General features: G+C 46.3%; 1 protein-coding gene across 6 annotated transcripts in view; it reads right to left on the bottom strand.

Annotated features, from left to right (window-relative positions):
* Positions 1-13283, bottom strand: part of IGSF11 (immunoglobulin superfamily member 11) — a 95789-nt gene that overhangs the window by 29094 nt on the left and 53412 nt on the right. Inside the window, exon 1 of one of the 6 annotated variants that reach the window (XM_035314826.1) lies at positions 2753-2898. The exons of 2 other annotated variants lie outside the window; for them this stretch is intronic. Coding sequence is in view for 3 of the 4 variants with exons in the window: in XM_035314822.1 (XP_035170713.1) it covers positions 2748-2823 (76 nt within the window). In the remaining variant the exon portion in view is untranslated. Of the gene's footprint in view, positions 1-2636; positions 2899-13283 lie in introns of those variants that run through there. 3 more of the 6 variants (XM_035314822.1, XM_035314823.1, XM_035314821.1) reach the window with 3 other exon arrangements.

Raw genomic sequence — 13283 nt, 5'->3', positions numbered from 1 at the left:
GCTGAAGCCTTTAAGCATGGCATCGTTGCCAACCCATCTTTGAGGAGACCTTGGAGGGCTGGGAAGACCTCCCGTCCCCTCTCCCCCATTACAGCTCCTCATTTTCTCAGTCCAGATTTCCTCCTGGCACCCTGCCTTCATTTGAGCAAGAAGTGGCAGAAACGCTCACAGACACCCCCCACACGCCTCATTTGGCGGAGATGAACTACCCAGAAAATGGGAAGATTTTCTTTGTCTCCTACCAGGGAAGGAAAGGAGCTCTCGTGAAGAACATCCAACACTGCACAGCGGATGAAACTGCTCAGAAAGAACAGGATTTGCCATTTGCTCAGCTGCCGATCTCACCCTGCTCAAGTCACAGTGAGAGCTTTAAAAATTAAGTCAGAGACCCACTAGAACTAAAATGCTGGCTTTGCCACATAGTGAATCTTCCTAATACAAGTTCTTCCTGAGAAGGCTCCACCACATGCAACTTTTAAATGAAACACTTCAGATCTTATTGTACTGTACAGCACGGTGTTTTCCTACTGATGCCTTTTCATTAAGAAATCCATGAGAAAAGTTCTGTGCTGCAAATGGAAGGGGAGATTGTGACTAAACAAGAATATACAGAGTCAATTAAGGCTGTAGGGAAAAGATAAGGGTAAGGGGAAAAAAAGCAAATGAATTTACGTTGCCCAAGGCAGTGAAGGGAATAAGAAGGGATTTACAAATTCATCAGGAGGAAAAGAAGCACCAGAAAGAAGGTAGGTTCATTAACAAATGAGGATGAGGATGAAATTAATGGTTAAGCAATGGCTGAGCAGCTTTTTTAAATCTGTCCTTAGCCAGAAGAAAGGAAGTTCTGTCTAGAAAAGGGGGGAGGAGGAAGGAGAAGGGGAGCAGAAACAAAAAGATCTTAAAGAACAACATGTCTACAAACCAAATAAAGCTAGCAACATCGTCACACTCAATCCAGAAGAGATATATTTTTGAGAAGTCTTTTTCACTTCAGCAGAACTATTACAGGGTTGAATGTTAAGCAATCTATATATATAAGCACATGCATAAATGTATGCAAGATCAGGAGCCTAATTTGTTATGGCAAACCATTGACAAACGTATTATCCCAGTGACAAATAATCTGACAATTTACATTGAGCTGGGGAGGTTCCACAAAACCAACCAAAAAGCAAACATAATAAAGATTTTCAATAAGGAATAGAGTTGGCAATGTTTAATTCCAAGTCGATATCTATCCCTAGTGAAATAATGAAACAAATAGGGAGTCATTAAGAATCTAAAGAATAAAACCACATGCAATACACAAGTGAAAATCTTTTGCTTTTTAATACATATACACAACTAGCACCCAGAGGGGAGGTAGTAAAAGCAGCACCTTAAGGATTTAAAGAACATGACCTTACCTCCCCGCATCAGTTCAACCAGAACCAAGAACCCACAGATCAAAAAAATGGCTAGAGGTACCAAAAGAAAATGCACTTATTTGGACTGGTCTTATCAAGCCAGTGTCAGAGGAAGCCAACACTTACTGTCCATTACATTTGCAGCTGATGCCCTACAGAGAAATTGCAAATGTAACAAAAGAAAAAGAAACAGGCCCTTACCAAACAAGTTCCTTAAAATTAAGCATGTGTGGGCAATAGTCCGAAAGTTAAAGCAGGGAGTAGCATGAGTGAGAGAGATGATGATTTAATCTAGACCCAACCAAAACAGAAAAATGCAGGTAATGAACCTAGAGAGCAATGGTCCAAAAGGTGCATATTCAGCAGGAGGGAGAAAGCCCAGAAACTGTTTTGTACTCTGAGATTAGAGAAAATAGCAAATAAAAAATCTTGTTGTGTTTTATTAGCAAAACAGGCTTTTGCAGTTTTGGGTAGTAAAGAGAGAGGCATCGTGCAACAACAAAGAGAGGGAGGAAGGAGCTTTAGCACCATTTCATTGCAACTAGCCCAAGGTTTCAATTTTGTTCATCCCATCAGGTTTTCCTTACCGGATATAAAAGAGGAGAAGGTTAATAATTATATCTAGAAGAATTTAGGAGGAAGACCAAGAAGGGTTAAATGTGCACAGCTGACTAAGAAACAATCCCAAGGAAGTAAACTATAAAATATACTTGATCCATATGAATATTGCAGAATGGGAGGAGGTAATAACGAGGAGTTATGATATTAAACTGGAGGGGAAAAAAAAAAAAAAAAAAAAAGAAGAGAGACTTTATATCAGGAAATAAGTTGACCTCATTCTAATTTGCACTGATGTAAAAGAAGTAACCCAAGGGGAAGAAGGGGCACAGGTGCTGTGAGTGCACCCAGCAAGAGCATTTTGGAGACCCTTCCCCTCTCTCCCAGTCTTTGAGCTGCCTGAGATTTCAGGTCCCAAGCCTCAGTAGCACTTTTGGTTGCACTGGCTCACTCCTTCCTTTTAGGAAAAGCAGATGCTTTGCCCAGTATATGAGCATTGGGCAGAATTCAAGCCCCTGCTGAGGCAAAGGGCCTTGCTGGGTATTCCAGCAGCTTTGGCTCACCTTGTGCCTGTTGGCAACATACGTAGTTATGTAAAAGAGATACTAAGGCTCTAAAACCAGTAGTCATTACTGTTATTAATACAGTGACATAAAAATCCATAATAAAGACCTTGTGTCCCTAGGGAGGTCATGTTCCCAGATGCCTGCTGACCACATGGAGGGCTGGGAGAGGGGCACAGCTTCCAAATTCCTCTTACACTGCCACGCAGTGTAAACAGACCTGACCTCTTCTCCTGGACGATGATGAAAACAAGCTTCAGGTAGTCCCACCGAGCATTAAATCCACAGAAAGACATCCTCAGGGTCCTATATATTTTCAGAGACAAATCAAACCCCTGAGGACCTTCATTTAAGCTGCTGCAAAATGCCTCTGTTACTGCAGGCAGGGGGAAGGACAGAGCACACTGAAGAGAAAAGTACTGGAAAGCACCACAGCTTGGTGGTAGCTCATTTGACAAATTTGGCTGCTCATTAGTCAGGATGAAGGACTGCTGTGTTACGGGCTTTCTCCGTCTTTGTCCACTTACTGAAATAAATTGGCATAACCTGTCCAAGGGGTGTCTGCTGGAGGTTAATGCATTTAATGTCCTTATTATATTCATTCCTCATTTTCTGATGGCTAAATCCTGGCTTGCCCTGCCTTCATACGCTGTAGACTCCAGCAGATGGGATGCACATGTGCATTCCTCCCCACGTATTTTGGGCAGGGCCAGATGCAGAGCAGCATTAATGGCTCCTGGGTCACCCAGTGGCTGCAATACTCAGCTGCACCCCACAGCCCCAGAGAAGCAAGCTCAGCTGTTGGTGGGCTAGGACTGAAGACCTGCCTTCTTCTCAGCGCCTGGCAGAAGCACTTCAAGCACGGCAATGCTTTTATGCAGCAAGCACAGAAATGCCTATACAGCTCGCTTGCCCCACCCAGAGGCATTTTGCTCGCTGCCATGCAAATACCGAAGTTCTGCAGCCCCCAAGTACCCCAGGAGACAGGCAGATAACAGCCAGGTCACTGAATTAAACCCAAGAAATGGCAATGACAGCAGCGAGGGAATCCTGCAGACCTTGACAATTATCAGGTTCAGGCCCTCTGGTGCCTTTCTTCGGTCACTCAGAGTTGTGGAATTGATCTGGAAACCACTTTATTAATGTTCTTTCTCTTCCTCCCCTTCTCCCCAAGCAGTATCATCATTTATTAATTTATGATTAAATGAATTATTGATTCTCACTGCACCTGCAGTATTCGCCATTGTCCTTCTCCCCCCGAGACATCTTTGACTGATGTGAGAATGGCAAGATGGCAGGGAGACAAAAAGAGGGAGAGGACAGACTCACTGCAGAGTAGGACCTCAGATGCGTGTGCTCCCCACCGAAGTGCTGGGCTGCAAAGGAAGGATGCAACACACCGGGACACAGCCATGGGGCCACCTTCTCAGAGGGCCATGGAGGAAAAAGAAAGTGCAAAGGCAAATTGCTCCCAATAAGGATGGAATGAGTAGCAGAACTATTCATAGGCATTCAGCATGTGGGAAGGTATTAAAAAAAGAAAAGAAAAAAAGGTCTGACCCAGAGTAGAAGCTTTAGTTTTTATTCAGAAAAGTCAGGCTGCAGTTCTTTGAATACATCACTGAAAAAAAACCTTCCAGGCTTTTGGCTTTTGCCTTGCAATTACAATCAACAGATGGTGATTATTTCACAGGCTGGGGCATCTGGTCAGCTCCTAGCCAAACATAAATAAAAGACCTTTGCATGATTTTATCGGGCATGCTGGTCCAGAGACAAAAAATGAGCTTGGGAGTAAGAGAAGAAAAGAGGTAAAAGACATTTAAAGTTCCCTGGTTTGGAGGATATTTCCTTTTCAAGAGAAAAGGATGGAGGGTGGGGGGAGAGAGGGCATGACTGAAGGGGAATACAAGCAGGATCTTTACAGAAATGTGCCCCTTGCACAGATGATTACTGCTCAGTGCTCATAAAACTGATGGAAATTTCTGAGCCAGAATCTCCCTGTCATGAATTAAACCCATCAATTAAATCCAAACCTGAATCTTTTATCTGGGCTGCAAAGCCCAGAACCCCCCCCATTCGTTATAGTATCTTTCCCCCATGCACCGTCATGTGCCTCTACCTAAAAAGCAAGGCAAATTTTTCTGCATCCAAGGCAGGAACACAATCAAGGTACTGCTCCTGTTTTACATCAATGGGGAAAAAGGACAACAAAACCTACTGCTGGGAAACATCCTCTCCTGAGAGCCTCCCTGGCCAGAAGAGCTGCAATACTCACCTTGAACTGACTGTATAAAAAAAATGCAGTCCCGATTTTGGTCCTTCCTGCAGTCTTCATAACCCTGTAAATCACTCTCCACCCCTACACCAAGCAGCACATGCAGGCTTTGTGTGCATGACCAGTGCCCGTCAAGGGGATGAACCCACAACAGCCAGGGAAGAGCTAGTGGCAGCAGATGATGTCCTCCTTTAGGGAAGTGCCTCAGCTGATCTGCACAGAGGTTCGAGAGTCCTCATCACTATTTTGCACAATGGGACGATGGCTGAAAATCAGCAAGGCACTCAGCCAAGGAGCAATTTTGTAAGGAAAAGACAGCAAACTCTTTCTGCTCCTGCCTTACACATGCCTCTGGGTTACTGAGCCATTATCCACTAAATTAAGAGCCTGTCCTGTCCCAAAGTCACAGCCAATTGTGACTCTATAAGCCAGCACCATGGGGTGTGCCCGGGCTGTCTTGACCTCTCCAGCAGCTTGTGCAAAGTCCTGATCCAGCACTTGCCAAGGCACGAGCCCTGCTCTCAGGAGCAGCACGAGGAGATAGATGAGGATCTCCTCCAGGTTCCCCACTATCACAGCTCACATTGTGACATGCCGCTGAATGGTTTCCGACTCCCTCCTGGGGAGAACTGCCGGAATTTGGCCATTTCATTACATGCTCGGCAGGACTCCTTGAGAGAGTGGAATTAGCTGCCCGATCACTAGCTGAGGAGGAAGAGGAACACCCTCCAGCACAATTTATATCAAAAGGCAATGGCAAAACAGGGCCTGAGGTGGGGAAGGGGTATGGACATGTAATGGAGGAGTGAATTCTCTACAGAGGACACACGTAAGTTGTGGGATGAAGGAAGGGAATTACATTACACTCCACACATAGAGGGAACAAGCTTGGCTCAGAAATAAAAGAGCAGCACGCTACCCCACTGCCTCCTATTAAACTGATGAACTACATGGCTGTGCCCAGAGCTTCTCAAGATAAAAAGGTTCATTTCCTTAGAGAAGATGGTTTTGACCTTCTTGACCTTACTGGGCCTGCGTGCATTTACCCATTTTAATTTCAGATTAGCATCTCGCATTTTCGGTACCCAAGGGATTACTGTTTTCGCCTGTGCAGCAACTGCAGTTCATAAAAGTATCGGTTACCCTCCCCCTTGTTCACAAAATCAAGGCAGATCTGACCAGATGGCACATGCTCCTGCGCTCTGTGTCAGGCTGCATTAATTCAGGGGAAATGAACTCTCCTCCAAAACTATATTTATTTCAGACACCGCCTTGCCCAGTTGCTGGGCTGTCCTCAGAAAGACCTAGAGCCAGCTTTTTTTTTTTTCTTTTTTTTTTTTTTTCTTTTTTTTTTTTCTGTGTGCTTAGCAGGGAAATAAAGGATGGCAAAGGCCTTGCTGGAGGTCTCAGCCAAACCTCAGTGCCTGGATGTGGGGTCCTCCGAGGTGAGCTGAGGCATGCACCCTCCTAGACAGAACTGATAGACAGCTAGATTGTGGACTCCCCTAGCAGACTCATGCTTGTCCAGCTCTTCATCAGGCCATGTTTTGTGGGGTTTGGGCAAAGCATTTCACCTACTGATAGCTTTGGTCATGCTGCCCATTGATGGCCCATTTCCTCCTTAACTTTCATCTGAATAATTCTCTCCATTGCTGGATCAGGATAATGTGAGCACAGGAAAGAGAATCTGATGGGGTAAGAAAATGCCTTGGTTCCTCCCTGTAAAATGTTATTTACCACCTTATATAGCACATGTAACAACACCTAAGTGCTATACTATAATTAGTAAAATCATGCAGAGAAACTGTTCATGTGGATAATGATACTTTGCGTCCTCCCATGTGGGTAGTTTAAGGTTGAATTAATTCGTGTTTGCCCAGCTTTGTGAGATCTGTGGAAGAAAGGCTGTTGTTATGCAAATAATTATTAATAATGACTCCTCCTGTGCTGTTCCCCATTAAATGTGATCAATGTATAAGTCAAAGGGTATTTTTCTCCTTGCTGTGAGACAAACTGTGTTCCACAAATGGATGCCTTAGTGTCCGTGTAGCTGGCAAGAGAGGAGAGCTCTGCGATGAGGGTGTTTTTCTGAGACTGAGGGCTCGGCTTCTGGACCCTCCTTTCTCTGCTACAAACAACACTTCTGACCCTGGAAGTCAGCTGGAAGAGCAGTCACACTGCCTACTCAAGGCAGCAACACAGTTCATAGGATCTCAACACAGAGGCAAGCCCATGCAGAGGGAAATTCATACCACCAAAAACCATATAATTTGACCATAGGTGAATAATTATCTTCATTTTACAGGCTGAAGCACAAATACCTATGACAGTAAAGCAGATCCTGGAGGTATGAGTATACAAAAAATAAAATAAATAAATCAAACCCTACACTAAATAAGGACAAGTGTCTAACAAAGACACTATTTAAGGATACCAGGGTCACAGTACAATTGAGACATGAAGGGTTTAGTATCACAACCTTAGTCCTTTGGAGCAGATGTGCAAACCTGCTCCACAGCTGGAGGTTGTCGGAGTCCCTGAGAGGTCTCCCACTGTGCATGAAGGCAGGGCCATGCAGAGTAAGCAGATAAGGAAATGAGTGTGAAATAAGGCTTCTCCCAGGGTTCAGGGTTTGTCCTGAACCACACAGGGGTCACACCAACACAATACTTGCAGGACTGTTGCATGACTGGGTGCATCCCAACAAGTTCTATGAACGCGGAGAAAAGAGAAAACTGGCTATTACCATAGCCTTTTTAGACCTTCATTAGCCCTGTAGCTCATAAAAAGAGAATTTTGTCCCCGTGCTGCACAAGGCTGCTTTCAGCTAGGACACATCAGCATTACAGTGCCATTTCCACTTGGGAAACAGCCATCTGTGCAGCAGCTCTGATGCATCCTAAGCCCTCATGCACAGTAACTTCAGCGAGGAATTTCTAAAGCAGAAATACAGTGAAACAATAATTAAATTACACCTTTGGCTCCAAAGGCAGTAGTTTATGTGCACAGGGCTCCTGAACGGGGCAGGCTCTGATAGAGGTTAATGGTGTCCCCTTAGGTAGCCACCTTCCATGACCAAACATCATTTCTGCAGGGCTCCCGCTGCACCAAAGCTCACAGAGGCCTTAGGCAAGATGCAAGGTGGTAAGGCTGGAGACGGACATCATCTTCAGCAGCTGCAGATGCTAAAGAGTCTGCAGTCAGAAACTAGCTCTGGGGTGGGGAGTTTGAGGGCCACAGGGGACAGAAATAGTGCCTGCTCATCTTCTGGTAGTTCTGCAGATGCAATTGAGGTAAACATCAAGGAAAATGGATTTGTGCCATATAAGTGAGCAGGTCTGAGGTAAAGGCACTGCTGGAACTGATGTGGCAAAAAAAGAGAAGGTCTTTCTCCAACGTTTCTCTGCTACCCTGCTTGCACAGTGGCTGTGATTAATAGACACCAACCATGCCACAGACGGCCCAGTGTTCAGATGTGTGCCCTTCCCCGAGGCCCCTGGTAGAATGCACATGTGTGTTTGCATGAGAAATACAGCTAGTCCCTCTGCTTGCGTAGGCCTGCAGATTTTCACTCATCAGTCCAGGGCACAAACACTTGCAGGCGTCCAGCCACAATTATCCCAAACCTTCAGGAAACTGACCAAGGCACTGTAAAGGAGGGACGTTGATGTAGCTACCAGGAAGAAATGTGTGTGCCCTAAGCCCTGTGGAGCAGGGATCTGATGTCTGAGGACTCCCTAATGATTTCAGCAAGCTGATAATAAATGTGCTAGAACAAGCTTTTTCAAAATGTGACAATTTGACCTAAGAAAGTTCTTCCTTTCTGTGTCTATTCTAGCTGAGGGAAAGTCAGATCCCTGGGGAAGGTTTCCAGCCACTGGGAATGATGGCTTCATGTTCTGATACACAGGAACTCCATCAGTGTTAACCCCACCTTCAGCTTCCCAAGGCAAATAAGCAGTAGTAAATAGGGTGGGCAGTAAGGATGTGTATTACCAACATTTTAGGGAGGTCTCAGTGGTTCATTTACACATGGATTTTATTTCTTTCTAAACAGCTTTTCTTTTGTCTATTTCCCCAAAAAGTTTGTGTCACTGGGGTATGCTGTAGTAGACCACTTCAGCTAGGAGAAAACATCTCTGATTACTGAGGACTTCTCCAAACGGACTTCTCTAAAGACTGGGGTCAGTCTTCAAAACACCACACTCCCCTGTAGGAAGTGGAGATCATAGGGCACTTTTCTCAAGGATGAAATTACACACTTCACTCCTAAGAGAGAGGCAGCAATATTTTTATTGATATAATGTGAAGATCGAACGAAGTTTAATCATAAATAAGATAGCAACTTAACAAGATTCAAGATGGCAAGGGACACTTGATTATTTACTGCACAGAGGACAGGGTAGGTCAGACACAGCAGGGAGACCCCCTGGTAGATCACAAAGTCCAGAGTGGACCCCCTTGCTTTCTAAACTCCTTGAACTGAAGAGGTAAGGAGCCCAGGGGCAGCTGAATCCACTCCTAGTCCCAGACAGTGAAATGGGAGGCTGCCATGGGAAAGAACACAAGGATAAGTCCAGGCAGGTGACAAAAATTGGAGTTTCACTTTTTTTTTTTTTTTTTTTTTTTTTTTTTCCTCTCTATTGGACCCACTTGCCTAGAGCAGCAGAGAGTATATTTTCTTCTTTGGCAATTAATATGTTTGATTTTTTTCAAATGGCAGCAAAGAAGTCAAAACTGGGATGCAGCCAGCCTGCAGATAAATCTCAAGGTTTTCAGTTTATCATCCCAGGCAAAGATGCCATTAATGATCATGCATCATCGCTGCTAAACCACAGAAATGATGCAATTGCCAGGGTCACAACAGGACAGCTACTTTCTCAGCATTCTGGCTAAACTTCTTCTTTCAAAGAGAAATAAAACCTTTCCTAAGCAACAGAACATCTGAAGCCTGATTCCCTATAGCTCTCTGCCACGTGGCCTCTCAGGCGCCCAGACACTCAGCTGAAATCCACCCTGCAGTCAATACAGAACCACAAAGCCCCTTTCCACCCCATCTCCAGCCTCCACGAGTTCCCTGCCTTTCTGTAACAAGTTGCTCATGAATGACCAATCCCCAGGGACTTTTTGGTCAGCTCTTGCTCTTCTTGTAAGAAGGGTCTCTTCTACAGAGGCCTGTTTTGCCATTGGAGTACCTCTTCTACCTGGAGCCTCCCAGGCTGCTGCTGCGGGTTTTGGGAAGAGGTGTGCATATGCTGCTCCCATCAGGGCACAGCCCAAACAGAAGGGCTCGAGGAGCAGAGCAGCAGGCTTTTTCTTGGATATGGTTAGCTGTCTGTTTGCTCTCTTGTAAGACTGGTCCTCTGGGACAGCTGTGACATATGACAATGGATCAAACATTGCAAGTGGTCCCTAAGCAGGGAGTTCCTTAGGATCTAATACGACTTTTGTGTTGTAGGAAACATAGCAGCAGCAGCAGGAGAAGAAACACTAATTACATGACTTAAATCCCTGAAAAGAACAGGCAAAAAGTGAAATAAGAGAGCCCTTTCTGGACCTGGGTTGCCTCCCTCCATGTTAGCAGCACTGCTCGGAGACTACTCGCTGATGGGAGAACTGGGATCAGCCTCAGAAATTTCCCGAGCCATCTCTTGCTGCGCTGCCAAGCCATAAGAAATGCCAATATATTGTGCAGTAGCAGTGGCATAGCCAAGAGAAGAAAACATGTTCACAGATTTCACGTTCCCTAGACCTGCTGAGGAAAAGCACCCCTGCTTTCTGCAAGTTTTGATGGAAAGTGGGAAAAACTAAAACATCCCCTGCTAGTCCAACCACGGAGAAGATTACACCACAGCCCAGTTACAGTGCACGCCAGAAATGCAGGACTTATCTGTCTGGCGAGATGCTTTTCCAAGTGAGGAATGTGCAATTTCCCTTATTTACAGCAAGGCTCCGCAATCCCTCCCTGCTCTACCAGCTGCAAGATGCACGGCCAGCACAAGAAAGCCATTTCAGGATCGCCCCTTTCGCAGAAAAGATGCTGCAAGTAAATCATACACTCATGAGCAACCCCAGCCGGCAGGACACCACAGTACGATTAACCCACCCATTTCATAGGCTGTTAAACTGAGAGACAAAGCCTTGACCTGGCCTGCCATGCAGCCCCACAGACAATGAATGACCCAGGTGGGAGCAGCAGCTCTCCCTACCCTCTCAAAAGGCACATGGATGGGCAGGAATAAAGAAATCTCATCTGCTTTCTTGCTGCTCTGCAAGATATCCACAAGCCTGCAAGATATCTGCGAGCTTGTGATGTGCTCTTGGCACTCCTGCCAGCTCGCCACGTACACCATTGATCATGGACTGGGCTTCATGGGATGCCTCCCGCTTGTTTGTTTGCTAACGATTATTATTTAAAAAAAAAAAATAAGAGGTGGGGGGGGAGGACAAGGGAGCCCGGAGTGAAGGCTGCCTCTGTGCTCAGTCTCTATGGAAATAATCCACAATGCTAATACGTCCTAAAATGGTAATAAAGCCTGTGTTCTCTTATGTAATCCCATAGTAAGAAAGAGCTCTGTCGGCTTGCCTGACAAATGATATCTCTGTAACCTTGGAGGGGATTATTACTAAAAAACAGGGTGGAAAAACAAAGACACACACACAAACACACACACACACACACACACACACAATCTGACGGATGCAGCAAAAGGACAAACAGCTCCAGGAGGGCTCCCAGGCACTGGCCCCACGCTGTTATGTCTGCCACCTACCAGGGAGAGGACCTCCTGGCAAAGCAGCAGCCCTGTCCCAGCTCCTCCTCTGCCCACATTCCCCTCCGCACCATGAGCAGCGAGGAGGCAGGTTTTTCCCTCTTCCCTCCCTCCTTCCCCCAAAATGAGCATTCAAAGCCCCAGCAGGCAGCTGGCCAAATCCAGTTTGCCTGCGTCACTGATGCACGTGGATCCACATCTGTCCTGCCCAGTGGTGATGGAGCGGGGTTACGTGCATCCCCGGGGAGGATACATGCCCCCAAATGCATCGAGTTGTGTGGCAGCAAGGCAGGGATCACACTTTTCCTGGGCTGAACGGCACGCTGAGGTTGTCCAGTTCGTCTCAGAGGTGCAGGGAGACAGGCTGAGGGAGTGGGGAGGTGGGATGCTCGGGTACACCCAGTTTGGAGCTGTCTGGCTATGTTTGGTTGGCGAGACATAAACCAAAGGCAGACAGCCCTTTGCTCTTGTGCCTGAGGTGCAGTATAGAAAAAAAGGCACTGAAAGATGAAAGCCATTCTTCACAAGGTAAACCTCAGCATATATCCATGCAGGTAGTCTGTTCACCACCTCCCTCTAGCTCCCTGACCCCCCCGAGAGTGTGCCTCTCAGCGGGAATGGAGACCGATCCACCAGATCACCCTGGAAACCCATCTGAGGCATCACTCTAACAAAAATTGCTTGAATGGATGTTCCCGTCCTCCTATAGACGGGCCAGCCCTCAGCACCCTCCTCCAGGATGTGGCAACTGGATGGAGAGGGGGCTGACCCAGGAGGCAACTTGTGATAATGTCAGTGCTGCGCTCTTATCTCGGTGCCAGCAAAGCATGGTGTCTGCTCCAGCATCTCTTTCCCACAGATGAAAGCATGGGAACGTTTAACGGAGCATCAGAAAACTTTCTTGGGAATGAGAGATGACATCAGGCGGGTTTCTATGCCTGATTGAACATTCACCCTTTCATGATGGGCCGCGCTCAAGAGGCTTTTAATATTTTCTCAGACAGCAGGAGATGAATGAATAGGGAATGTCAAGTCAGAGAATATTCCTGAAGGCAGGAGAATGCCAAGTCTGAAGAAAAATTAGCCCAAAAACACTTAAGAAGATGTTATCATGACACTTAAAAGAAATGCTGAAGGGGAAACAGCCTCTACCAGTCAGGGCACACAGACAGCTGTACTCTGTGCTGAACTCACGCAATGCGACTGCCTGGAGAACAAAGGGTTACAATCATTATTCACACCAGTCACTTTTTTTTTTTTTTTTTTTTAATTAATAACCTTGTAATTGGTATTGACTTAAACCAACTGATGACAGTCTTATGATAAGCCATTTCCAGCCAAGCTTTCTACCCAATTGCCCTCAGGTCAGGAAAACAGTGAACTCCAATATCGGGCACCAGCTTTCTGCCCCACACCAGTCTCCTTCGTGAGCCGCGGAGAGAGGTCGCTCTACCCAGGGATGCAGCAGCCACCCACCTCCACAGCCGCCTGCTGCCACCAGGGCCATGCTGGGGGCTGGCATCAGGGAGAGCAGCACTTTCTGATGTGGTGATTTCCCCCTGGGGAGATAGGACAAAAAGGGGAGCCCACTGTCGGGGCCACCAGAGCCCTTGTGCACCTCCCCAAGAGACCGCGGTGAAGGAAGCAGAGGTTAATTCACCTGCAGGCTGCAGAACAAGCAGATCTCGCTCCTCTCTTCAGACACAGG

This window comes from Oxyura jamaicensis, chromosome 1 (genome assembly GCF_011077185.1).
Source record: "Oxyura jamaicensis isolate SHBP4307 breed ruddy duck chromosome 1, BPBGC_Ojam_1.0, whole genome shotgun sequence".
In the NCBI taxonomy this organism is placed as follows: domain Eukaryota; kingdom Metazoa; phylum Chordata; class Aves; order Anseriformes; family Anatidae; genus Oxyura; species Oxyura jamaicensis.
The sequence above is the reverse complement of the archived record's forward strand: the minus strand, read 5'-3'. Positions and strand labels throughout refer to the sequence as shown.